This window comes from Carex rostrata, chromosome 33 (genome assembly GCF_964058835.1).
Source record: "Carex rostrata chromosome 33, lpCarRost1.2, whole genome shotgun sequence".
In the NCBI taxonomy this organism is placed as follows: Eukaryota; Viridiplantae; Streptophyta; class Magnoliopsida; order Poales; family Cyperaceae; genus Carex; species Carex rostrata.
Genome location: NC_135950.1, coordinates 2,578,595 through 2,604,983, shown reverse-complemented (window position 1 = coordinate 2,604,983; position 26,389 = coordinate 2,578,595). Strand labels below are relative to the sequence as shown.

Here is a 26,389-nt window from a genome sequence, read left to right as displayed (position 1 = left end):
AACCACTATTATATAGATAAATCATTAGCAATTGATGATCGATTTGGTGGATTTTTTGAAACAATTAGTTTATAAAAAATCTAACATATATAACAGCTAGTCTTCTAACAAGTAAACGGCAATTTACTATGAAATTTGCGTAAAATGTTAGTTAAACCAAGTTATCCTGGCTATAGATCTGCTTTTAGTTCTTGAGCTTTACTTGTTCAAATCCTCCATTCAAATCTCAAATGCATCTTATTAACAAGTAATTAAATTAGCTATGTTGTGTGTTCTCTTGAGTGTTAGATTTTGCAAAGGTTTATTAAAATATTCTCTCAAGGTTGATTAATTGTGACTAAAAACATTCTCAGATTAATTAAAGAAGAGTAGAGACGAGATAGAGAATTAGAGAGAGAGAGAGAGAGAACAGATATAATGACTTTCTATTAATCTTGGGTGAATCTTTACACAATGTTCTGCCCTTTATATAGAGGATACATCAGTATACAAATACTGGTACGTACGCTATTCTTTTAGTTACAATCAATGCTAACTACTTTTCTGTTACAACTAAACTATTGCTAACACATAGGACTATTTTTTTGTAATTATTCTTATCAACTGTACTTAATTAATTAAGACGTTGTTCAAATAAATGCTTGTGAGACTGTGGCTGTGCAAGATTTTAAAGTTCATTAATTAATTGTGACAAAAACCACTTATTCAAGGAAGATGTTTCCGTACGTTGTTCTTTAAGCTTTTAAGTAAAATTTCATTATTTCTTTTCCAAACAATTATTAGAAGTAGTGGTAATATATATGTATTATTGCTATAGTACTATAAAAATTGAGACAAATTAATTAAAAGTATCTGTATAACGCACAATGGTTCTAATATATATTGATTTAATATATTTTTTTCAAGAAATATAGACAGATGATTAATTTAACCTAATTTGATACATAAGAACTAATTCGTTTCTATAAAATTAAAAGCCAAAAATCAATACCTCTTGTAAATGAATTTGTATCATTGATTTTATATCATCATTAATTTGATATTGTATAAAATAAAAATAATATTTCGTTGTCTTTCATAACTAGAATCAGATGGCAGTTATATATACCTTTCTCAAAAAATAAAAGGTAATAGGTTAATTTTAATTCTTTCTCTGATATCCTACTTTGCTTATATATACACACACACCTCTACCAATTTTAGCATACTACTCCAAGCACACTTGGACTTAGTAATTAGAACCTAATTAAGAAGATATGGGTGAAATGGCTGACTACGACCGCTTTCCTACCATCGAAAAATGCTCTTCAAATGGTCGAGAAAATCAGACGGTGGTTGCGAACATCGATGGGACGCTGCTCTGTGACCGTAGTTTATTTCCGTACTTTGCGTTTCCTATGGATCTTCGATCGCATCTGATAGTGTTTGAGCTGATTTTCCAATTATTTTTTATTAGTCATGAAGATTATCTCTGAAGAAGGCAGCTGTGAAGATTATGAAAGCCAATGGCAAGTGAGTTTTATGAATTTTCTTATTGTTTGATTTGTTTCATTTTATATGGATCTGATATATAGTGATTGAAATGATTTTTCAATTGTTTATTGCATCATTACTCATGCACACATCCTATAAAATTCTGATTTTGTGGCAATCTCTAATGCAAGATATCTATTACTTTAAATTAACACCGTTAACTATTTGCACTTGGTAGCCACTACCTAGCCTCTAAAATAACACCGTTAACTATTTGACAGAAAATTACCATAATATATACCCACTAAACTTGTTAAGTTTAATGTGCTTTTTTTTTACTTGCTGAAGTTGGAGTATACCTAAAACTGTTATATCCGATGTAGGTGTCAAAGATGGAGAGGGGACTGTGCTCCTTGACGGGTTTAGTTCACGGATAAATAATTCAGCTAACGGGTTTAATATGCGCGAACCCGTTAATTAATGTTGGTAAAATTCAACTAAATAAATACAAATTAAAAAAGTGGCTTTCTAATATGGATGTAAAAAAAAAAATAGTACAGAACAATATGGTACTATGCATAGCACATATTGGTTTGTACTATGGATGTAAAAAAAATAAAAAAAGTGAGGCTATGGTTAAGGTTAATGAATTCGGACCTATAAAATTGAGACCTGATATTGAACAGGTTGTTGGACTTGATGAAGATGGAGTAGATGAGTAGTTTTGTTAATTTTAATTATTTAGATTTTGTGGTATGGTTAATGAATAATGAATAGTTGAATAAAGTATTGGGTTTTGACAAAATGAGGGTCATTCTGAATCTGAAACAAAAATTAATTTGAGGTACATCGCCGGAACAAATATTTTGGGTATTTTGAAGGTCTCTAGATCTAGAAAAGAAAGAAAGAATTTTTATTCTCTAGTTACTTAGTTTTTTATTCAATTATTATTCACTGTCTAGAACTACAAGTGATAAAGTTGCATTTATGAAAATTATAGGTTGAGTGGATATATGACTGCCTGGTGTATTTGTAACGTATCTCATTTATATAATAAGATCGATGTTTTGAATTCAAAATATGTTTTGTTAGGTTTAATTAATCTCAATTGAGTCGACGGCACAACAGCTAGTGGCCAATCTACCAATCATTAAAATTGGGTAAATATGTTAGATGTGAGTGATTAAAATTTTAGATGATAAATATTTAATTATAGAATTTGGAGAAGGAAATACAAAATCTTACAGTTTTTGAGGAAAGTATAAGAACGTATCCCAAAAAAATAAAAATAAGGATTAATTTGAATAATCCACCTGCAACCGTTAACATAATATGCCGGGAGCTTAGTGGATGCACGGAAGGTGTTTGACGAAATGTCTGAGAGAACTCTTATCACATGGTCAGCCATGATTGGAGGGTATATATGTGGATTGTGTTGATATAAATTTTCAGAATATTCGGATAGTTAGAAATTAATTAAAATAAATCAAATTGAAATAGAGTTACCCGGATTCACTTTCCTTAAGCGTATTCCGTCTCATCGTGCAAGATGAAACCACAACTAAGATAATCCGGAGTTAAATTGTTGCTCCTTAGACACGTCATGGAAGCAACTGACGATAACTCCACACAATACCCAGCATATATCATAATTTGATAAAATTGAGATAAAATGGAAAAATGGAGAATAAATGATATAGATTCATTTTTCTGGGGCAAATCAAGAAAGAGATTGTATTTTTTTATATCTTCTCCTTCCTCAAACAGAGAGAAGATGGTACAATATATAATCAAAGAAATGGTGTGAGAGTTTATGAAGTTTAATGACCATAATGAGAATTCAACACACAAACGGAAATGAATCATTATTGAGGAATAAATATGACACTAAATATATATGAAAACTATCCATAATTAAAAAAAATATCATTTTCAGTTTAATCCTCAAATATTTTAATATCACAAATGGAGATTTGAGCAAATATATTGAACTGCAAATTTTGAGTTTTCAAACTAAAGTTCCAACAGATTGTTTGTGACAAAAGGACAAAAAATAAAGTTTTATACTCTCAGGTAATAGAATACTTACGTTTAGATTCTCACCGTTCGATCGCAATACTTGCCTCCTTTTCATGCTCAACATCGGACGGTCTCCATTTGTAACCAAGTATTATGTTACGAGTATTTACAAACTAAGCCCATTTTTTTTGCGGCACTTTTAGTCTTCTGCTTGTGAGGCCTGTTGGGCTTGGAGCGGGAGGTGAGAATATGAGATGGATCGGTCTGGGCTAAACAAATGGGCTTTAGTTTGTCAAATGATTTTGAGTTCGAGCTGCTAAATGGATCGTCTATAAATTTTCCAAACGAAGTCTGTTTACATATACGAAATCTAACTGAAATTTTATTTGATGGATATTTAAGTTGGTAGGCTTAACTAAATCCCACCTTTACATGAAAAGAAAAGTGTAATATGATAATGTCAAAGTAACATATAGAATGTAGAGTATGGCTAATATAATATCAGTGTCATTTTAGTCTATATAACACAAACTTCAAAATCTATCAAATTGAGTTTAAATGGTGAATCCAAACCGTTCAAATTAATTTAATTTATGAGTGATGCGTTTACATGCAAATTTTTTATATTTTCGAGTTATTTTAGTATCAAATCAAGCGGCAAAAAAATTAAAAAATGAATGTATTAAAATTAACTTAAAACTTATACATTTGACCGCTTGACTTGATACCAAATAAACTCAAAAACTTATAAATTTTACATGTAAACGCACAACTAATGAAGTATATCAGTTTGAACGGTTTGGATTCACTATTTGAACTCGATTTGATAGGTTTTGGAGTTAGTGTTATATAGACTGAAATGACACTGATGTTATATTAGCCATACTCTACCTATCAAATCGAGTTTAAATGGTAAATCCAAACCGTTCAAATTAATTTACTTTATGAGTGATGCGTTTACATGCAAACTTTTTATTTCTTTTACTATCTGCTTATACTATCTTACTTTTATTTCTTTTACTCTTCTAACTTCTCTAACTAAATAGCTGGTTAATTTTATTTTATTTTATGTTAAAATAGCTGATTTATTTACCAGTAGTCAAGTCATATGGATAATAAATTTTTTTTTTTCACAATTAAAATTTTGTAAAGGAATTAAAAAACCTCTAACGCGCTAGGGAAACAAAGAAAAAGACACAAAGTTGATTGATGTTTGTGACTCGTTACACGGATAGTAATACGTACTCGCAACAGAGATCCCTCACCAAGTTCAAATTTCCATGCCTCGGTCAATAGTCAATACAATGAGATATAGCGTTTAATAAACCAAGCCCATGCCTCGGAAATAGATATAGATAATTAGTGACTGACAACATTTCGAAGTTCTTCACAAGTAAGGATTATTTTCAATTTTTGATAATTTCTGGAGGATTTCTCATGATGTTATACATCAATCGGTAATATTGGTAAATATTGGGGTTATTGGGTCATCCAGTCATTACACTTTACTTATTTGGGGATTGTGCCGTGATTTTTATTTTTATCCAAAAAAAAAATATATTTTATTATAAATAACCACGATTTAGCAAATTTTTTAAAAATACCAAAACCGCACAGAATATTTGTGGTCCGGATTTAAAATTCCGGACCGTATAGAATATTTGCGTCCCGAAATTTTTGTTTTTTTTATTTAAAATTCTGGACTACATATATTATATATGGTCCGGATTTTTTTTTTTTGAGCCCAATGTCTTGACTTCATAGAACAAGACTGTGAAGTTTCATACAAAATTTCAAAACAAATCGTGAGATATCGGCCCTCAAAAATTACACGAATTGCTGAAGGAGTGTTTCTGAGTCCAACTTTGTACCTCTGGTTAACATATCAAAACACCTTCAAAAATCATGCAAAATTTACCGACATGCAGTCTTGACTTCATAGAACAAGACTGTGAAATTTCAAACAAAATATCAAAACAGATCGTGAAATATCGGCTCTCAAAAATTGTCCGAACTGCTGAAGGAGTGCTTCTGAGTCCAACTTCGCACCTCTGGTTAACATATCAAAACACCTTCAAAAATAATTAAAATTTACCGATATGTATTCTTAACTTCATAGAAGAAGACTGTGAAATTTCATACAAAATCTCAAAACAGATCGTGAGATATCGGCTCTCAAAAATTGCCCGAACTGCTGAAGGAGTGCTTCTGAGTCCAACTTTGCACCTCTGGTTAACATACCAAAACACCTTAAAAAATTATTAAAATTTACCGACATGCAGTCTTGACTTCATAGAACAAGACTGTGAAATTTCATGATTTTTGAAGCTCTTTTGATATGTTAACCAGAGGTGCAAAGTTGGACTCAGAAGCACTTTTTCAGCAGTTCGAGCAATTTTTGAGAGCCGATATCTCACGATCTGTTTTGAGATTTTGTATGAAACTTCAGTCTTGTTCATGAAATCAAGAATGCATGTCGGTAAACTTTCATGATTTTTAAAGTTGTTTTGATATGTTAACCAGAGGTGCGAAGTTGGACTCAGAAGCACTCCTTCAGCAGTTCGGGCAATTTTTGAGAGCCGATATCTCACGATTTGTTTTGAGATTTTGTATGAAACTTCACAGTCTTGTTCCATGAAATCAAGACGTTGGGCTCAAAAAAAAAAATCCGGACCATATATAATATATGAGGTCCAGAATTTTAAATAAAAAAAAAAAAGATTTCAGGCTGCAAATATTCTATACGGTCCGAAATTTTAAATCCGGACTGCAAATATTCTGTGCGGTTTGGACATTTTTAAAAATTTTGCTAAAATGTGGTTATTTATAATAAAATATATTTTTTTTGGGTAAAAATAAAAATCACGGGGGATTGTGTTATCGTTGTGTATCTTAAGGCAGTAATATTCTTGCATGTCAGGTGTTTGAGGAAATGCTTCTGTAAGGGTGACGATGGAGAAAACCAACTGTGGAGAAAGCAATGATGTCATTGACCGGATAACCACCCTACCTAGCCTGTTGCTGTTCGAGCTCACATCCTCTCCTTCCTAAGTACTAAAGAAGCCGTGGGGACCTGTGTGCCGGTTCTAGACATAAACTTAGAAGAGTTCATGGGGCGTACTTATGAAGAGAGGGAGGGAGGCCAAGTTCGAGCAATTTGTTAAAGGTGTGTTGCAAAACAGAGTACCATCAAACTTGTTTGGTATACGGAACACTGTGCTCCTTTCAATTCAGTCCACCTCCCATGCCTAAAAAAATTACATCTCACTCGTGTAATAGTGAATGATGATTTTGTGGATAAGAATTTCTTTGGTTGTTCCATCCTGGAAGAATTGCTTCTACATGATTGTATTTTGAATGTCAATAAGATTGTCGTCTGGAACAGTCCTTGAAGAAGATTTCTACTCCTGTCCTGCTTGAATTTGAGGTCAGGGGCTGTTGCCGACGTATATGTTTATTGTCATTTAACATGCCACCCTTAACATTTTCATGGGAAACTATGCATGGCATCTCTAATTAATGCAAGGATTGAATTTCCTGTTTTGTTTCTTTTGTTCCCTGATGTTGGGTCCAAACTCCGGAACCGAATCGTCTGGGGCAGGAAATTTCTGTCTCCAGAGTCACTGCAGAGTGGGCCCCCATTTAATTCTAAACCCAAAACTATTTTAACCCTAAACCCTTTAACAGTAACCAGCCCCACCCCGCAGTAACTCTTGAGGCAGGAATTTCCTGCACCCCAGGAGGCAGGAGATCTGATTCCCCAAACTCCTCACTGGTCTTTCACATATTACAAGCCAAGATCTTCAATTTCGCGATTCTCTGCTTATGTGGTACTTTGTTATTATTTATTGCGCCATAGCTTTTATGGTCTGAAAATATTATAGTGATGCTATAGCACGCTATTTAGAATCCTGATAATAACTAATCCGCCATAATGGTAAGTTTGTGATCTAATTAGGTTTGGATTGGTTCTTTTGATGTTTTTCTTAAATTGAGTAATTAATTCTATGTATATTCAATTTTTATAATGCATATATTTAAATTACAAAAATAAAAATTGTAGATGTATTCTTAGTTATTTATGTAGGGTGTGTATCAAATATTTTGAATTGATTTGAATGACGTTTTAGTCGTCTTTCGTCAAAACAATTTAGAATTTTTAACGATAGAGTTCTATGACTTCATGATATATAAATGACCAATCAAAACTAAAATCAACTCAAATTTGATACACGCACGTACGCTCTTGTCGTTCTAATTGAACTTAGCTTTGAATATCAAATGACACAACAATTTGCAAAAGTTATTAATTTAGTAATTGATCAATACGTATTGCCACTCTACATAAATATAGTATTTAATTTGCAGCAATTAAATACAATTAATGAATTAACCTAACAAATTATTATTGAATTTGATTAATCAAATAGAAATAATTAATGATTGCAATTAAATACAATTAATGAATTAACTAATCCTATCTCTATCTAATTGTGATTTGTGTTTCTTTGACATTTCCTCGGAGGTGTTAAAGACATTAGTCTTAGAGGAGTGTGATTGATCAAATCATCCAAATGAAAATATGTTGTCCAGGTCTTATTTATTTAGACATTGAATCTAATTGCAAACCAAAGACATTTCAATAAAACATATGACTTACCTAGCACAAGAAGAAATCAGATTAAATATAGTTCAATTATTATTTGATGGTGATCTGAATATTGTTGTAGGCCTGTCAAATGTTTCAATTAAATTATCAATTCCTTAAATAAAAGATTCTAATTAACATCCTAACTTCTTGTTTAGAATTCTCCAATATCTACAAAATATCTGTTGGGATAATTAAAACTCTTCAGAGTGTATATTCATGTGCATTCGAGTTATTTTTTCATTGATAGAACTTTGCAATTATAAAGAATATTATTATTATTATTATTATTATTATTATTATTATTATTATTATGTGTATTCTAACTTTTTTATTGATAAAACATTAAAATAATTAAGTGAAATTTTTGGAACAATTTTGCATTTATAGAAAAAGTTTTTGGTGTCCCTCATTTCTTTTACACTTGAACATGCAATTTATCACCTATATCATTCAATATACATGTGCAATATACTATCCATTTTTTAGTCTTACGCTCAATTATATTTTCAGTTAATCTCAATTTTGTTGCTCCTTTTAAGTATAGCATCATTTTTATGACTTAGATTTTTGTATTTAACACATTGACACGTGTAGAACGTAGAATAAATTGTTGTTTAGTGATAACTTGAAATCATCTCAATTTTAGAAGTTCATCAGTAACATATATATAGAGCTCAAATATCAAAATAAAATTAGTAGATGTGGCCATTATCATGTTCTCCTTGCAAACATGTAATAAATTATGTCATATTTTTCTTATCTAGTTTTGATATATATGGATCAAGAACTTGCATAATTTATGAATAATTGTTTCATATTTTTCTTATAACTATATGTGATATCCTGAATTTGACGAGATGTAGGTAAGAAACACAATAATAAATTAAAATACCATGTTAAATAATGGAAATAAACAAAAAAAAGACCAAATAATATTTACTTAAAACACTATAAATGCCAAATTAGTGGTACTGACTTCATATGAAATTCCTGCTTATATATTAATTTCTATGTATATGTCCTAAAAGGTTCTTACTCCATATCGAACAACTGAAAGGGAAAGAAAATGATGAGTAATTTCATCATATAATAGGAATTATCTTAGGCTAAAAAGTATGATAAAAACAATGCAAAGAGGGTCCAAAGTTCACAAATGAGACGTTATTTTCTTTAGCAAGTGAACTAGCTGTGATTTTTGTTAAACAAAATTGTTACCAGAAAGATGGAGACGCAGACAACTCCATTATTTTTGCCACAATAAAAATAAAAACAACAAAAAGGTCAACCAAAGCGTCTTCTTAAATTGTTTCTTTTACCTACAACTAATAAACAAGTTTGTGCAATTGTATTAATGAAATAATTCACGTCATACTATCCCTCCATGCCATCCCTTTTATTTCTTCTAGGCCTCAATCCGGCACACTATTATGCTCTCCTCTCTCTTTCAATCTCTTATCTCTATCTCATTGAGTAGAAAAGAGAATGAGAGAGAGGGAAGGAAACCGAGCAGAGTAGAACCGACGGGAGCCAAGAGCACGGTATCGTCGGAGCTTGAAGCGTAGAGTCTCTACCCATCTCGATTGGAGCGAGGTGGTGAGTTGATCTGACCGTTGAAGAGTGGCGGTGATTGGTGAAGGTCAAAACATGGCGGTGAGTAGATCCGGCTATCGGAGCACTGTGGTGAGTAGATCCAACCGTCGGATCGCGACAGTGAGTAGATCCGGCCTTCAGAGCGCCGCGGTGAGTAGATCGGACCGTTGAAGTGCGATGGTGAGTGTTGAAGCATAGCGGTGAGTAGATCCGCGCGGCGATTATCGGACGAAAACAAATCCAATCATGGAGAGAGTTAGAGAATGATGTATTAGAGTGTTTAAGAGTGTAAAAAAGTAGTATTAGATAGTGAAAGTAGTTTAGATGAATTAATGAGAATAAAAAAGTTTAAATTTAGGAATTAGAGTCTTTTGACTCGTTATAAATATTTTTTTTTTATCAATGAAGTTATTAGTTGACATTTAAAGTCACTAATTTTTAAAAAAAATTACGTCATACATATTTAATAATACATAAAAAAGTAAATGGATATACAAATTTTCCTATTATTAGAAAAAGAAAAGAAAATGCAAATTTAATTTGAACTCCACTTCCGAAATGAGCTGATCTTCTTCATTCGATCTCCATCACATAATTACTCAATCCCCACCAAAAATGTAAAAATAAAATAAATAAATGAAAAAACAGCTTCTAGATCAAAATTCCAAATTATTACACAGGAGGAAAGGAGAATAGTGTTATATTCCCACAAAGAAATTGGAGCAAATGGAAGAAAAATCCTTGAAAATCTGATAGAGAGAGCTTGATATCTAAAGATTTTTTTTTTTTCATTAAGGATGTAAGCTCCTACTAACTTGTAATAAAAAAAGTTTCTTTAATCTAATACAATTAAGAAAATAAAGATAGAAAGCAAAAAAAAATCTAATACAATAAGAAAATAAGAAAATGAAAATTTAATAGTAAACGGATCGGTGATGGATACCATCTTCAGAAGATCCATGGCAAAACTCACAGGGAAGCTCGAACAATCCCCGACTATGATAGGTTTTGAGAAAGCCAATATCTATTACAAAAAAAATGTGGGACTAAAGAGACGATAACGTAACCAGACCGGTCTTTAAAAGTATCCCAATTAATTCAGTATTTTTCTATGATCTCAGAGCATCTCCAACAGTGATTGTTTATGGATTGCTTATGCTGATGTGTTAATTGTTTCTGTAATTGCTGGGTTGTATGGCTATTGCTTATTTAGCAATTGTTGGAAATAATTGCTTAATAAGAAATTATTTTCTAAAGATGAGTTGGCCAAATGTTTAATTCTTATTGGTCAAATGTTTAATTCTCAATTGTTTGGTTGATTGCACCAATGTAAGGGCATCTCTAACAGTGATTGCTTATGAATTGCTTATGCTGATGTGTCAATTGTTTTTGTAATTGTTGGGTTGTATGGCTATTGCTTATTTATCAATTGTTGGAAATAATTGCTTAATAAGAAATCATTTTCTAAAGATGAGTTGGCCAAATGTTTAATTCTTATTGGCCAAGTGTTTAATTCTCAATTGTTTTGTTGATTGTACTAATGTAGGAGTGGATTGCTTAATTTCTAAAATTTTCATAATTGTTATTTAACAATTAATTTCAATTGCTGGATTGAAGATGCTCTAAGAGTGGATTGCTTAATTTTTAAAATTTTCATAATTACTAATTTAGCAATTAATTTCAATTGCTAGATTGGAGATGCTATTATTCTGTTCCAATCCGGCTCATACTAGAAGTCTAAAAGAATTGGTACAGTTGGTTCATACTAAATCAATAATAGACTATGCATAATTAATTCAAATAGTCACAAGATTTTAGACCTAAAACAAATCAAATTATTTTAATGCAACACTGCACCGTGCATGGTCGAGCAATGCTAGTTGGTCTAGACATCACTACTCAGCATATTAAGTTCATGGTCTTATTGGGTATCATTTACAATTTAGATGCACAGAGAAATATATAACACTTCATATCGCTTATTATTAGTAATTAATTGAAGCTAAAAGTGTCTCCATCTTTCCTGCTCCACTCGTTTCTCTTAAACTACAAGTTGTTTTTTTTTTTTTTTTTTCAAAGAGAGAAACATATATAATTCATGATAAAAAATAATTATTGCCATGTCCAATTAATCAATAGTACTATAATTAACCATAGATCACCTTTATTGATCCCATTCATGCTTATTTATTTTGGTGTATGATTTGGAGACGTTGAGCTAATCTCAGACCTAATTATGTGTACGTATCACCAAATTGTAAATTGAAAAAGCCAGTATTTGTATAAATTGAAATTCACCGAAAAATGTGATATGGGTAGAATTACATAGCACGCTGTATTGTGGATGCATGTGTCAGTGTTGGTCAATAGTATATGTCGAATTTTTTTCTCTATTTTTGCTTATTGTATGTTGATGGTGTCTTGTCGAATTTTTCTTGGTATAATGATGTCTAGCGCGTAGGTTGTTAATTTTTCCGGCTAGACTAGTTGGTTGTGCTTTTTTGCGACACCTATGTTGATAGGCACTGTCTGGTCTATACTTGCTTGTTTATGACTTGGTGCATTCCCATTTTATGTGCTGGCCTTGCTGGTTTGATTCATTTTTTTTTTGTGCTAGTAACTAAATACTGATTAATTGTACTTTGGATGATGATGTTGTACATTTTTTGGAAACATGATTTCTGAGCAAATAAATTGAAAATGGATAGAATAAGCATTATAACGGATGATGTTCTCATTCACGTGCTCTCCTTTCTAAGTACTAGAGATGTTGTCCAGACGTATATTTTGGCCAAAAGATGGAGACAAATTTTGGCATTTGTGCCTGTTATTCGACTAAAACTTGACAAATTATTGACAAATGATGAAAATCTGGAAAATAATGAAAGACTGAAAAACGGTGAGTATAAATTTCAGCAGTTCTTGAATGAAGTCATGGAAAATAGAAAGTGTTCAAAGCTGGGTAAATTTGAATATATATGGTGCATCAACGAGAATAGAAAGTGTTCAAATTAAATTAACATCAATTCCTTACTTAAATAAAAGAGTCTAACATCCTAACTTTTTGTTTAGAATTCTCCAATATCTAAAAAGTATCTTTTGGGATAATTAAAACTCTTGAGTGTGTATATTTATGTGCGTTCAAGCTATTTTTTTCATTGATATAAATATTTAAATAAGAAGAAAAAACTATTGGTAGAACTTTGTATTTATAAAGAATATTATTGTTGTTATGTCTATTCTAGCTTTTTTTTATTGATAAAAACATTAAAATAAGCAAGTGAAACTTTTGGAACATCTTTGTATTTGTAGAAAAAGTTCTTGGTGTTGCTCATTTCTTTTACACTTGAACATGCAATTTATCTCCTTTATCATTCAATGTACATGTGCAATATACTATCACTTTTTAATCTTACGCTCAATTAGATTTTATGTTAATCTCAATTTTGTTGCTCCTTTAGAGTATCACTTTTATGACTTAGATTTGTATTTAAGACATTGACATAGAACGTAGAATAAATTGTTGTTTAGTGATAACTTGATCATCTCAATTTTTAGAAGTTCATCAGTAACATATATATAGAGCTCAAATATCAAAATGAAATTAGTAGATGTGGCCATTATCATGTTCTCTTTGCAAGCATGTAATAAATTATGTCATATTTTTCTTATCTAGTTTTGATATATATGGATCAAGAACTTGCATAATTTATGAATAATTGTTTCATACTTTTCTTATAAATGTATGTGATATCCTGAATTTGACGAGAAGTAGTTAAGAAACACAATAATAAAGTAAAATACCATGTTAAATATAGATGTTGAACTACACAATATAAGCACTACAATTACTACTAAGTGTTAAAGAATTGCATGAGAAACTAAAACAAGCATATCTTTCCATCTACAAATAAGGTTTTACAAACCGCTAAAAAAACAAGCTACTAAAATTAATACAATTACAATTACAATTCACTCCCCTAGTTATGGTAATACAACAAACTACATGAACTAACTCTAAAATGACGTGGCGGGATTATTATTATTATTATTATTATTATGATGATGATGTTGTTGTGGGCACTTTGTCTCTGCCTCGGCCTCTGCTTCGGCCAGAGACAACTCGTTTCCGGTCTTCCCTTGCACAATTTAGTAGGCTATATCACCGAGTAAAAAACACTACAATTATTTATGTCAAAATTTCCAATTGACAAAACAAAAACCCTCGTAACAAAAAGAAAACATACCTTGCTCTCAAGCCTTTTTCTTCCACCTCAAGGTGCCATATTATAATGAAAAAGGAGGCGAAAGGAATTGGGCAGATCTTCTAGCGGAACTTTTCATTCTTATCCTGAAAAAGCTTCTTGACATGTATGAATTTGTCTAATCCCGAGCTGTTTGTAAACCTTGGCGCTTCTCCTCCTCCGTCTCCGACATCCCCCACAATTTCCTTGGATCCTCTGTCTAAGCCCGGGGCCTGATTACAAGTTCTATTCCATCACTCTCAACAAACTATACACCATATGTGCTCCCACCTCTTCGGGCAATAAACCCTATAAAACTGTAGGTGGTTACATGCATAGTAGGAAATATCGGTATCGGGATCGGGATCGGCCCCGGCCGATACCGATCCAGGATCGGCGTATCGGCCGGTATCGGCCGATTGGGATCGGAAAATCGGACTTTTTTGCCAGAAGCTTGTTTTACACTAAAAAAAATAGGAAAAAAATGATAAAAATTAATTTTTCAATAATTTATGTTTAGATAAATGATTACAATCAAATAATCCACTAATACAATATAATACAAGCATTAAAACTATAAACATATTCTTTTACTGCCAGAAACTATGTCGTGCTGGCTGGATCACTTCATCGCCGTCTGTATTATAATAAAAATGGGGATATTGTTGTCCGGAACTAAAAAAAGAAGACATTGTAGATCCAAATGAAGGATTGTTAACATCTTCATATCTATATGCATATGGTGGCTGATTATACCCCCCACTAAACCCTGATGTACTCGACATCTCATCATAAGAACTAACATTTTGACGTCTTGTTAGTTCATTAATATTTTTAAATCGTGTTTCTCTTAGTTCAATTCCTGAGGTAGAGTTCCGTGGTTGTTCTCTATGCTGATTATCAGGTTCATAATCTTCATTTTGACTTTCTACATATGTACTAGGGACGACATCTCCTGAAGGACTGCTGCCATCATTACTTCTTGAACCTTTTTATATGGAGTTCTATTTAATCACGGGTACTAGGCAGCATATATAAATCTTTTACTGCTACGTGGTAGTTGGGTATTGGACCAAAACAGCATAAATCGGACCAAAACAGCATAAATCGGACCAAAAACAGAAAATCCATCAGTATCGGCTCAGTATCGGATCGGACTCGGCCGATACCGATACGTATCGGCCGATCCGGATCGGTATCGGCCGATATTGCCTACTATGGTTACATGTTCACTGGTCAAATTGGTAATGTTGATAGCTTCTCTCTTTTGCATTCCCTTTCCAATAGAGAGGCTCCTCCTCTGTTCTACATGATTGTCATCCATATTCCAGTCAATTTTTCAAATTGACGACTATATATTCACCTCTGAGAAAACAAATATATCATTTCGATGAAAAGTCGGTGATGACAAGTGTGACATTATTGGACCTGGAAACGAGGGTCAATACCGTTGTTATTATTTGAAGGGTTTGCCTTTTAGGATTGAGGACCGTATTTTGGTTACAAAAGTTACGGATATTAGCAGCCATAAAGAGCTCTATGTCATACCACCACCCAAATATGAAAAAAATCTCTGAGATGTCCGTTGCAGGTCCTTACTTTGTTGAGTCTTGTGAAGAGAGATTTTGAGCGTTTTTTATAATCAATCCTATGAAATGACATATTATAAATTATATATTCACCATCTCGACTTTGGCAATAGAAAAGAGAATCCTTGTTGGATGAAGCTTGGCAACATTGGAGATCAAATATTGTTCTTTGATTTTCCTCTTGGTATTCTTAGTGTTTTCTGTCTCAGAGCAAATGATTTTGTTGGGAATTCAATGGGAACTGTGTTTACTTCATAAATAATTATCCATCATCTGGTTCAGGTCACGTTTGAGTCATCAATATGTATGACATAAAGAGTGGTAAAACAATATTTGTCAACACCCCTTTCGATTGGGAAAATCAGATTACATGGTTTATGCCTACTTTAAATCATATCTGACATCGTTTTATTTTAGAGCACGATGCTATCTTTCCATATTAGTCCTCTTATTCAAACTTAAGGATTGCTTAATGTAAGACAATGATGTATAAAGAATATGACTGTGGATGATAAATTAATATTTATGGAATTGTAGTTTTCTTTTGATTAGTAACTTTCAGGTCCAATGCACAGAAATGATTTTGTAAAACTAATATTGATGGCCATTTGGGTCTATTATGAGACAATTTTTGGGCCTTTTGAGCAACTATATGATTCAAGCCTTTTGGGCCATTTGTGGGTCTATTGGAACTGTGGATATCGTTTTTTTTTTATTTTTTTTTTTATTTTTGGTAATTAGTATGATATTATCGACCTTGTTGGGCATTCACTACTATACATAGCTATATATGAAAAAAAAAAGCCTAATCAGTGTCCCAGTATATGTCCCTCCAAGTGGCCACAACAGACACAACTCAGATCCCTCATACTAAAGAATTGGCGTCTGTCACTCTCAATAATCAGCCGGATCAGCTGAGATGGCGATGGACTCCCAATGGAGAATACACAGCCTCTTCAGTGTATAGAATTATGGTGGCAGGTGGAAAATTGCGATGGGAGTTCATGGAGATCTGAACTGCAAGAGCACCTCTCAAAGTAAAATTCTTTACTTACCTTCTGTTGCAGGAAAGGATTTTGACCCAGGATGTTTTGTGCCGAAGGGGTATCCAAACTCCGATAGGGTGTTCATTGTGCAACTCTACACAAATTGAAACGGCGTTACACTTGCTTTACCAGTGCCGTTACGCACAACAGGCATGGGCTGTTTTTCTGACAAGATGGGGGACCCCTATGCTTTCCATTTCGCACTCCATTGCTGATACATGGCGTAATTCCATGAGGTTAGTTGCTCCCTCCAAGAAGAAGGAATGGGTTGTCAGAACAATGGCTTTTTTGTGGTTTTTATGGAAGCAGAGAAATGATGTTCTGTTTAGAGGCACTGTAATTCCGAGTAAGTCTGTGGCTGATAGGGCATGGGAGGAAAGTGAAGTTTGGTTAAGATGGTGTGGAGCTCATAGCAGAGGGAGAGGTTGACTTTTGTAGTTTTCTTTTTGTTTCTGTTGTTATGGATGTAAGCTCTGTATCCTTCCTTTTATCAATAAATAAGAGAGTACATATATGTGTCTACTCTCATCCTATATATAGGGTTATTGTTCTCTGTTATTCAGATTGCATGGTTTGTGTGTATTGCTCACTCTCTCATCGCACCTAGTACTGTTATTATATATGTCCTTCTTTTTCTGTTCTATTTATTTTTAATTTGATTTAAAGTTTCGGATGTTAAACAACTCAAGTCATTAATAGCTATAATTTATGTAGTGATTGAAATAGAAAGAAAACTTGTTTATGTAGTGATTGGCACAACTAATGGAGGCAAAATGGAAACAGAGAGCGGGATGTCGATGGCTGGAGTTAGGTGATAAAAACACGAGATATATTATAGGAACACTAAATCAGGAAGACGGTATAGTTACCAATCGATCCAAACAACCTGTAGTTCGCCTTACTCAATTATTTTAGGGACTCATTGGGCAACCAGTACAAGGGATGGCCTTTGACCTGATCGGTAGGGTAGGTCTGAGGATGGAAGATCAGCTAAGGTGCTTAGATGGAAACATATCAGAGACGGAAGTTAGGATGGTCATAACGCTTCTGCCTAAAAACAAAAACAAAGCAAGTGGACCGGATGGGTTCCCAATTGAATTATATTAAGAGTTCTGGGATATCATCTCGGTGGGTTACATGTCCTTGCTGAATCAGGTTCTTATGGGACGGTCCAACATATCCTATATTAGCAAATTAAGCGGTGATTACACTAATCACAGAGAAAGAGCAGCTGATAACCATTTGTGACTACAGGCCCATTAGCGTCATTAGCACATTCGTCAAAATAATCATTTTTGGGATATATATGTACTTGACAAATATCAAAACATTTGTTTCGAAAGTGTAGTGCAATCAATTGGTTTTCTGATTTTTAAATTTCAAACGATCGAATCAAACCATCAGATGTGATCTCTATATAAAAATATGCTTTGAGACCAAATTTCACATTTTTTATTTTTTATTTTTTTTTTACTATTTATTAAGACAGTTCTAAAAAAGCTGATTTTAATAAATAGTGATAAAATTATGGATCATTAAAAATAATTATTTTAAAACTGTCTTAAAAATAATAAAAGTATCACAAAAAATGTAAAATTTGGTCTCCAACACATTTTAATATAGATTGAATGTTGAACGGTCCGGATTGACTTTTTGGATTTAAAAAATATAAAGACCGAAGTATTTATTCCGTGACTTAAAAACAAACGTTTTGACTTTTGATATTAGTCAACCTGTTGACCCAAAGGAATACAAACCAATTTTAAGAGCGGCTCTACAAATAAAAATTAATTACCACTCTTAGACTTTGTTACCGGTGAGTGGGTTCCACCTGAGACTAACTGTGCGGTACAATTGAGAAATTCGTGCATGGGATCAGTCATAAGACTCGATCGTAACCTACCTGGTTCGTAACCCCACTTGCAACTTGGCCTTATGGTATTTACCATCTACAACTGTTCTTACAACACCACTGGCGGGCTCGTCTCTGATCTTTCGTTCATTATAATGGTTCTAGTACACTAAAGCTGATACGTTGATGCTTTCGAGCTCTGGTTCACTTGAACCTGGTGTATTGAATAATTTCTGTAGTTGAATTGAGGGAAACCAAATGTTCTTTCTGCGCCAATTTGTTTCAACATGGGAGTTGAGAGCGTGTAGTGGGTATCTATTAGAAATAAATTCTTATTCAATATAATAATTACTTTGTAGAGAAGGATATAGACAATCAGAACAACTCGAGTCCTAGTAGGCGAGTGGGGACCACATTCTGTTAGAAGCTTTTTGCTTCGAAAAAATTTCTTCATTAAAAAAAATAACAAAGAAAAATACACTGGCGGTCTCCTTCAAAATGAGCATGCTAAACCCTCATTATTTCTTCCCCATTTCTCGCCTTTCTCTCTCTCTCTCTCTCCCTCTATTTCAATATCTCTCTCCTTGGAGCCTTGATACATTCAGTCTAAGGTGAGCAGAAAGAGAATCAGGAACTTTCATTAGGCAAATCAGATTTTAATTCATAGTTTTTGAGGTTTCGTAACATGATCAGGGAGTGCTGTGTTCATCCTTCAATTTGTTTTCGTAATCAAATGAGAGTGCGTGTTTGATCCATTGTTCGCTCTGAATTATAGTTTTTGATGATTGATTTAATCAAGTGCATGATCTTTTGATCCTTTTATAGTTGCTTTGATTAACGATTTTACTATCAAAAGGATGGGATTGTTTTTTAGGCATAAAGATCGATGAAGACATCTGAGAAAGGTTTGAGACTTGAGCTGGCAAATTCTAGCTTACATACCAGTACTGGTACAGTGGAGCAGGAATGTTACCGTGCTCTGTCAATGAACAAATGTGCGTGTACTGAGATCTTTCAGCCTAGGGTATCTTTAGAGGAAGGGTGTTGCTTTAACTGTTGTGCTGTAAGTTTGTAGAACATTTGCACTGTAGCCTTGTACTGAGATCTTTGAGCCTAGGTATCTCAGTAAGGTTATTCTATCCCCCCTTTTTCTGAACTCGATTCAATCAATGAGCTCATAGCTGGGCATTATACATGATGATCTTGAAACTGAAGTGATTAGAGATGTTATTTTTGTGATTTCCAATATATTTTCAAGTATTTTCGCAAAATTTGTCTTAGAATGAGCATAACTTGTATATTTATCTGAGCAAGAATACCTTGAGTTTAGCTGAATGAACTAATTGTTACTTTGTTGAACTTGATTTACTGTAAGCTTAGTATACTTGTCTGAGTTACTCTTTAAGTATTTTTTGACAACTCGATTAACTTTTATTTTATTCCTTTTACACAGAGAAAACAGAGAAGAAGCTAAAGCAGAGTTATCCCGACAATGCAGAACGAGTTGATCAGCTCATTCAATGGCGATCCCTTCAGATCCACCATCGAATCACTGCCATACCCCAATCTGGAGCAAACACCGCTCTCCTCTCTCCATCTCCCATCTAACAGTGGGGATCTGTTCTACTCCTACAATTCCTCCCCTTTCTCCCCTTCCTCTCTCTCACTTTCCCCATCTCCAGTCCCTCCAAATGGTGGCGTTGATCCTGCTGCCACAGAAAATGGCCTCTACATTGCTCGCCTTGCTCTCCAATACCAGGAGATCGTTGACAGGTAGGTAACCCTGATATTCTAATTTTTAGTTCTTTAAGTTGGAATTTAGTAGCTAGCTAGGTTTGTTAGCAAGGCTAGCTGTAGTACTTGCCTGAATTGAGTATTACAACCCATGTTGTGTGTGTTCATGTGCTATGATTGAATTACTTATCTTGTGTTCTATTAAAGATTTAACTCAAAGGCATGCATGCCAATTGCATTTGTTACATTACATATATAAAAGAGGAATTGATTAATATAATTATCCTATCCCCCTTTCTTCTGAACTCGAGTCAATCAATGAGCTCATAGCTGGGCATGCATTATACATGCTGATCTTGAATTAAGTCTATGCTCCAATTAAGATTCGAACTCAAAATTTTCAGATTTTCCCTTCACGTCACTGTTTTGTTGTGTGGAGTGTGGTACTGGCACTAGTGGAGAACTTGGAATTAGTGTCGGCTGTTTATGGGTATTAGTGTTGGACATTAGGCGACACTAATCGGGCTGATACTAATACTTTGTAAATAGCCGACACTAAAAGTAAGGCATTAGTGTCGGCTATTTATTAAATGGCCGACACTAATACTAACTTTTAGTGTCGGCTATTTATTAAAAAGCCGACACTAATACTTATTAGTGTTGGCCATTTAATAAATAGCCGACACTAATACTTATTAGTGTCGGCTTTTTAATAAATAGCCGACACTAATGTTTTTTTTTTTTTTAAATAAATTTCAAAAATTCACTATAAATCATAGAAAATTCTAAAAATGAAAATTTTTGTTCTGGAATGCTCATATATTTTTGCTGAACTATATATAAAACAAAGATATCAAATAATTCATCATGATTTACAAATAACACTCACTAAATAAAATATCATCCAAATTGCTCATTTATTGTTATCATACAAACCCTAAAACAGAAAATACATAAAAGATACATAAAAGACCCTTTATTGTTATCATACAAACCCTAAAACAGAAAATACATACATAAAAGATACATAAAAGACCCTAAAAACTCTAAAATTATAAAGACTGTACCAAAAGTCCATGAAGGAAGACTCGGATCGTGAATCTGAGCCCCCAGAATGGCGAAACGAATCGTAGATTAGTTTTTGATCCGGTTTTGGGCTGTGGAGTTCCTGTCAAAATTTCAGCCCGATCCGACGGACGGATCAAAAGTTACGCCCCTTTTCGTGAAGCATGCGCAGAAGAAGCGGCTGAGAAGATCAGATCGGAGAGAAGCGCTTTTCGTGAAGCATGCGCAGAAGAAGTGGCTGAGAAGATCAGATCGGAGAGAAGCGTGAAGCGAAGTGAATGTTTAAACCCTAGGCGTGCGTTTGAAAGAGGTGCGCGAGACTTAAAATAAAATTTTTTTAGCTTTAGTGTCGGCTGTTTATAAATAGCCGACACTAATAACTGAGAATTAGTGTCGGCTGTTTATAAATAGCCGACACTAATAACTGAGAATTAGTGTCGGTTGTTTATAAATAGCCGACAAATACATTAGTGTCGGTTGTTTATAAATAGCCGACACTAATACATTAGTGTCGGCTATTTATAAACAACCGACACTAATTCTCAGTTATTAGTGTCGCCTACATCTAAATAGCTGACACTAATATTATTAGTGTCGGTTTTTTGTAAACAGCTGATACTAAAGTATTAGTGTCAGTTTTTTAAGGCGACACTAGTTGTATGTTCTCCACTAGTGTGGTTTGCAAGACCTTGTACCAGTGTTATATATTTTGTTGCTATAAAGCATTTTGGATTTATGGTAATTGATGATACAAACTCCATGAACTGAATTGTGAATTATTTTCAAATTATAGAAGGTCTTATCCAATTGCAATCAAACAAATACACTAATTCTGGCCTGGCCTGGCCTCTGGGAATACTAAAGTAAAGACTAAAGAGATAGTAATCATCTATTTCAAGAACTAAAAAAAAAAACTATAAAAGTTGTTCCATGGTTTCAAACTTGTAATAATCCCAGCGCTATTTCAAGGGCTCATGGGAACCACCATTGTAAAACCATTTCAATCGAAAATCCAAAGGATGCTATAACAAGAGTACATAATTGCATCTTTGCAAGAATTCCAACATTTGGAGCACGCACGACACGGCAAACTGTTTTCATATTCTGAACTAATAGGGAGATGAATAGGACCAACCAGCTTGCCTGGCGGATTAAGTTCCCCCAGCCTTGGCCAGCTGGGATTGCCGGCACTTTATGGAAAGCTATATTGGATATGATGCACCCTCCACCATGACTGGCAACCATAAGATCGTCTCCCAACCCGAAAGATTGAACTAAGCCCACCAATGGCGATTCTTGATTGGCCAGAGCCGAACGTTGCATTCTAGTCATCTCTAGATATTCGAGACGGGCTAACTCGAGGTTTTGCAACTCTTCTTCCATGCGCCTCGCCAGTTGCTGGATCTGCGAGAGGTCATTCACTTGTCCCCTGCAGCTCTGCTTCCCTAGGTGAACTCCAGATGTTCCCCATTTTTTTAACTTAGTTAGACGATGGAATGAATAATGAGGTCAGAGAGAGAGAGACCGAGGTGTTTCGCGAGGTTTTCTTGCTTGATTCTTGTATTTATAGGTTATGGTTATGACTTGTTATGAGATGGAACTTACGGTGTCGGAATAATTTAAAATGTTAAATAAAACAATATAAAATGGATTAATTAAATACATTTTTTAGCTTAATAATTTAAAATTCAGATAATTAGGACAATAATCTCAAATAATCTTGACTGAATAAAATTTAAATGAATGTTATAACTCGAAAAAAAATTGAATGAATTAAACTTAATTTTTAACAATTTTTAAATCATAATTAATTAGGAATGATTCAAAATTTTAGTTTTGTAATTTACTAAAATTTTACAAGGTAAGGAATAAAAATGATGACTCATAATTTACATCCGAATGCTTGTAACAATTTTCATTGAATGGAATAAATTAAACGATATAATAATAGGAAAGAATTAAAGAAGTTTACAATTGAAGTAAAAAAATGAGTCCATGGTCCGTGGGACCCACTTGTCAGATTGAGCCACACGAATTACCACACGGACCCTCCCTCTTTTTCTCCTTTCCTTGCCAGCTGAGAAGAAACGGAGTGCGTATCCTCTGAGATATCTCAACTTTTGCGTGACCGACGTGTCCGGTGCCTATTCGGAGGTAGCGCAGGGGCCAGGTATTATTTGAGCTTCGAGATTCGTGCAGAACGTATTTGAACGGTTCAGAATTTCCAGAAAGTCACGCAAAATATGAGGTATCTCAGAGGATGCGAATTCGAAGAAACGCCCCCTCCCCCTATTTCAATTTTTCCTCTTATTTTTCTATCTCCCTCTCCATCCGTACGCACACAACTCTCTCTCCTGTCGCTTCGGACTTATGCTGCCGACGCCAACTACGCGACTTTATCGCACTCTACGACCCTAGGCGGTACAGCCGCTCCATGCCCCGTTCTCTCGCTCACTCTCTCTCTCTCTCCCGGGTTATCTATAACTCCCTATCTCTCTCTCTAAACTTTCTCTCTTTTGAACTCTCTCAATCACTCTTATCTTTTTCCCTTCACAAAATCCGTGCTCGCACCTGCATGTGAATCTCAAGACCGGTTTAGAAGCGAGGTGGAGAAGGCATCGGCCAATCGTCACCTTTTCGCGTATTGAAAGCATACTCCGGTAAATTGTCAAACCTCTCGATTTTGTTTTGATTGCCTTAATTTATTCGGTGTTGAACTTGTCAAGACATGCGGGTGGAACCCCTCCCTCTTGTGTGCTATGAATTGGTTAATCGATCTACTGCGTAATATTGGCTTGTATGAATTGATTTTGAGTTTGTGTATTTGTACTCTTTTGACATGTTTCTATTCTCTCGTTACAACTTGTGCCCAGTTTGAAGTGCATTGTTGCCAGTTTAAAGTACTACTTAGAGTCTCTTTTGCATGCCTGTCTTATGCTCATATGGTATTTAATTACATTTTACAGGGACCAATTTGCAAATTTCGTAAGGTTGAAGGTCTGGCGTGTTAATTTTCTAAGGTTTCTATAGTAACCCCTTGTTAGAGGGGCTTCCTTTCAATATTATAGTGGAGCAGGAACGTTGCCATGCTCTGTCAATGAACAAATGTGGCAACTTCTACCTCATGTACCAGTACTGGTACAGTGGAGCAGGAACGTTGCCATGCTCTGTCAATGAACAAATGTGCGTGTACTGAGATCTTTGAGCCTAGGGTTTCTTTAGAGGAAGGGTGTTGCTTTAACTCTTGAGTTGTAAGTTTTTAGAACATTTGTACTGTAGCCTTGTTAATAATCTTTTCATAAAAATAAAAATCTCAGTATGGTTGTCCCCCCTTCTTCTGAACTCGATGTGGAGTAATATTACATAGATTATGATTATTCCTCTTTTTCTCTATTGTTTCTATATCGGGTTTAAACCTGATTATTACGTACATAGATTATGATTATTCCTCCTTTTCTCTATTGCTTCTATATCGGGTTTAAACCCGATTATTGTTGGCAGTCAACACATGATAATTTGGTTTGGGTTGCCTTTGAGTTGAAATAAACTTGATTTCTTGCTAAGTTTTTTTGTTGTCTTAACTAATATCATTTTGCCAGATTATTATCTTAAAATTACTTTTGATAGTCAATCATTTATTTTTTTTAATTATGAATGGTTGACTTTGAAAATGGTGAGGCTGATTCAACCGTTAATACAATGCTGAAATGAATTATAAAGGATTTTGGTAATAATTGATATTAAAGGAACTTCTTCTATTTTCAAATTTTCCCTTATCGGATCTGAACTCAAAATGTCTCAACCACATCAAATTTTTGTTGGGTGGTACTGGTTTACAAGACCTTGTACCAGTGTTATATATTTTGTTGTTATAAAGCGCATTTTCGATTCTTGGTAATTGCTGATACAAACTCCATGAACTGAATTGTGAATTATTTTCAAATTCTAAAAGGTCTTATCTTTATAAATTTCAAACATGTGGTAAATACTTCTTGTCAGAGGGGCTTAAGCACAAGTTTGTAACTTTGTATAACTGGCTGTGATGGATTCGGCTGAAATCAAAATTGTAAAATGAGAAAATAAATGGTTGGGTCTACGGGAATAGTTAGAAAATAAACTAAAACAAGTATAATTTAAATTATATTTTCTAGTAGATGAGAAAGTTCCCTTGTAATAAGGCTTATACACTTCTGTGCAAATCAGGTATGAGCATTGCCTCTCACTCCTGCAAGAGGCGGCAGAGGAAGCAGAGACACTGAGGCATGAAAATGCACGCCTTCGTATGGCGAACAGTGATCTGACCAACTGTATGTCTAGCCATGGCCTCCAACAAGCAGGTGAGTTTATTGGCCAATGAATTCAACCATTCTGGTATTGGTGCAAAGGCGGTGCCAGAGACCAGCCCGACAAGCGTGCTGCCTGTTACAGCCTTGAAATGAGAACCAACTGTTGCGCCATGCGGCTGAGAGGCGCGCGTGCCATGTTGCCCAAGAGTATATCTATTCCATCAAATGGATATCTGAAGATGAATCGGCCAGCACCTAAAGTACCAGAAAGCCAGCTCAATGACCAGACTCGTGGTACCAGTCCCATCACACCTGGATCAGTGAGTACAAAATTGAGGTTTCACCATTTTACTTTTTATGCTTATTTCCCCTTTCTGTTTTCTCTGATATTACCAACTTACGGGTTACAGTACCGGAGGTATATAGGTACTGTTTAATGGATATTTTTTGTTTCTATGACTTGTTATAATTTGAAGTTTTGAAACCTTCAAAAGGTAACAAAAATAAGTTCACCTATTATCTCTCAGCTGGTATATTCAAGTTTGCTCATAGTTAACAATGGGTTTCCAATTTTCAATTTAGTGCTAATTGTGATAATTCCAACAGTTGTTGTATTGTAGCAGCAGAAGGTACTTGTGGGTCTGAGCGGCAACAAGTCTGGTGAGGATAAAAAATTAGAAGCGCCAGTGCTTAAGGAGGTTGTCGACATGTCTTATGAATTTTTTTTTATTTTGAAATTAACACAGAAATTATTAATTTGAAGGCCATTTGGGTGTATTTTGAGACAATTTTTGGGCCTTTTGAGCAACCCTACGATTTAAGCTTTACAATTCACCGAAA

The 26,389-nt window shown here is 34.2% G+C and overlaps 1 protein-coding gene across 1 annotated transcript; it reads left to right on the top strand.

Annotated features, from left to right (window-relative positions):
- Positions 1 to 19,956: 19,956 nt before the first annotated feature.
- LOC144548289 (zinc finger CCCH domain-containing protein 9-like) lies at positions 19,957 to 26,389 on the top strand. The gene is made up of 3 exons (XM_078296973.1): positions 19,957 to 20,237; positions 25,467 to 25,869; positions 26,156 to 26,389. Exons 1-2 carry the CDS (start codon positions 19,957 to 19,959, stop codon positions 25,618 to 25,620), a joined length of 435 nt encoding a protein of 144 aa, XP_078153099.1. The 3' UTR covers positions 25,621 to 25,869; positions 26,156 to 26,389.

What these genes read in the sequence shown, in the direction of transcription:
- LOC144548289 (XM_078296973.1), top strand. Translation starts at nt 19,957, where the DNA reads ATGCAGAACGAGTTGATCAGCTCATTCAATGGCGATCCCTTCAGATCC. An exon ending in TACCAGGAGATCGTTGACAG is followed by an intron (nt 20,238 to 25,466) that starts GTAGGTAACCCT and finishes TGTGCAAATCAG; the next exon opens with GTATGAGCATTGCCTCTCAC.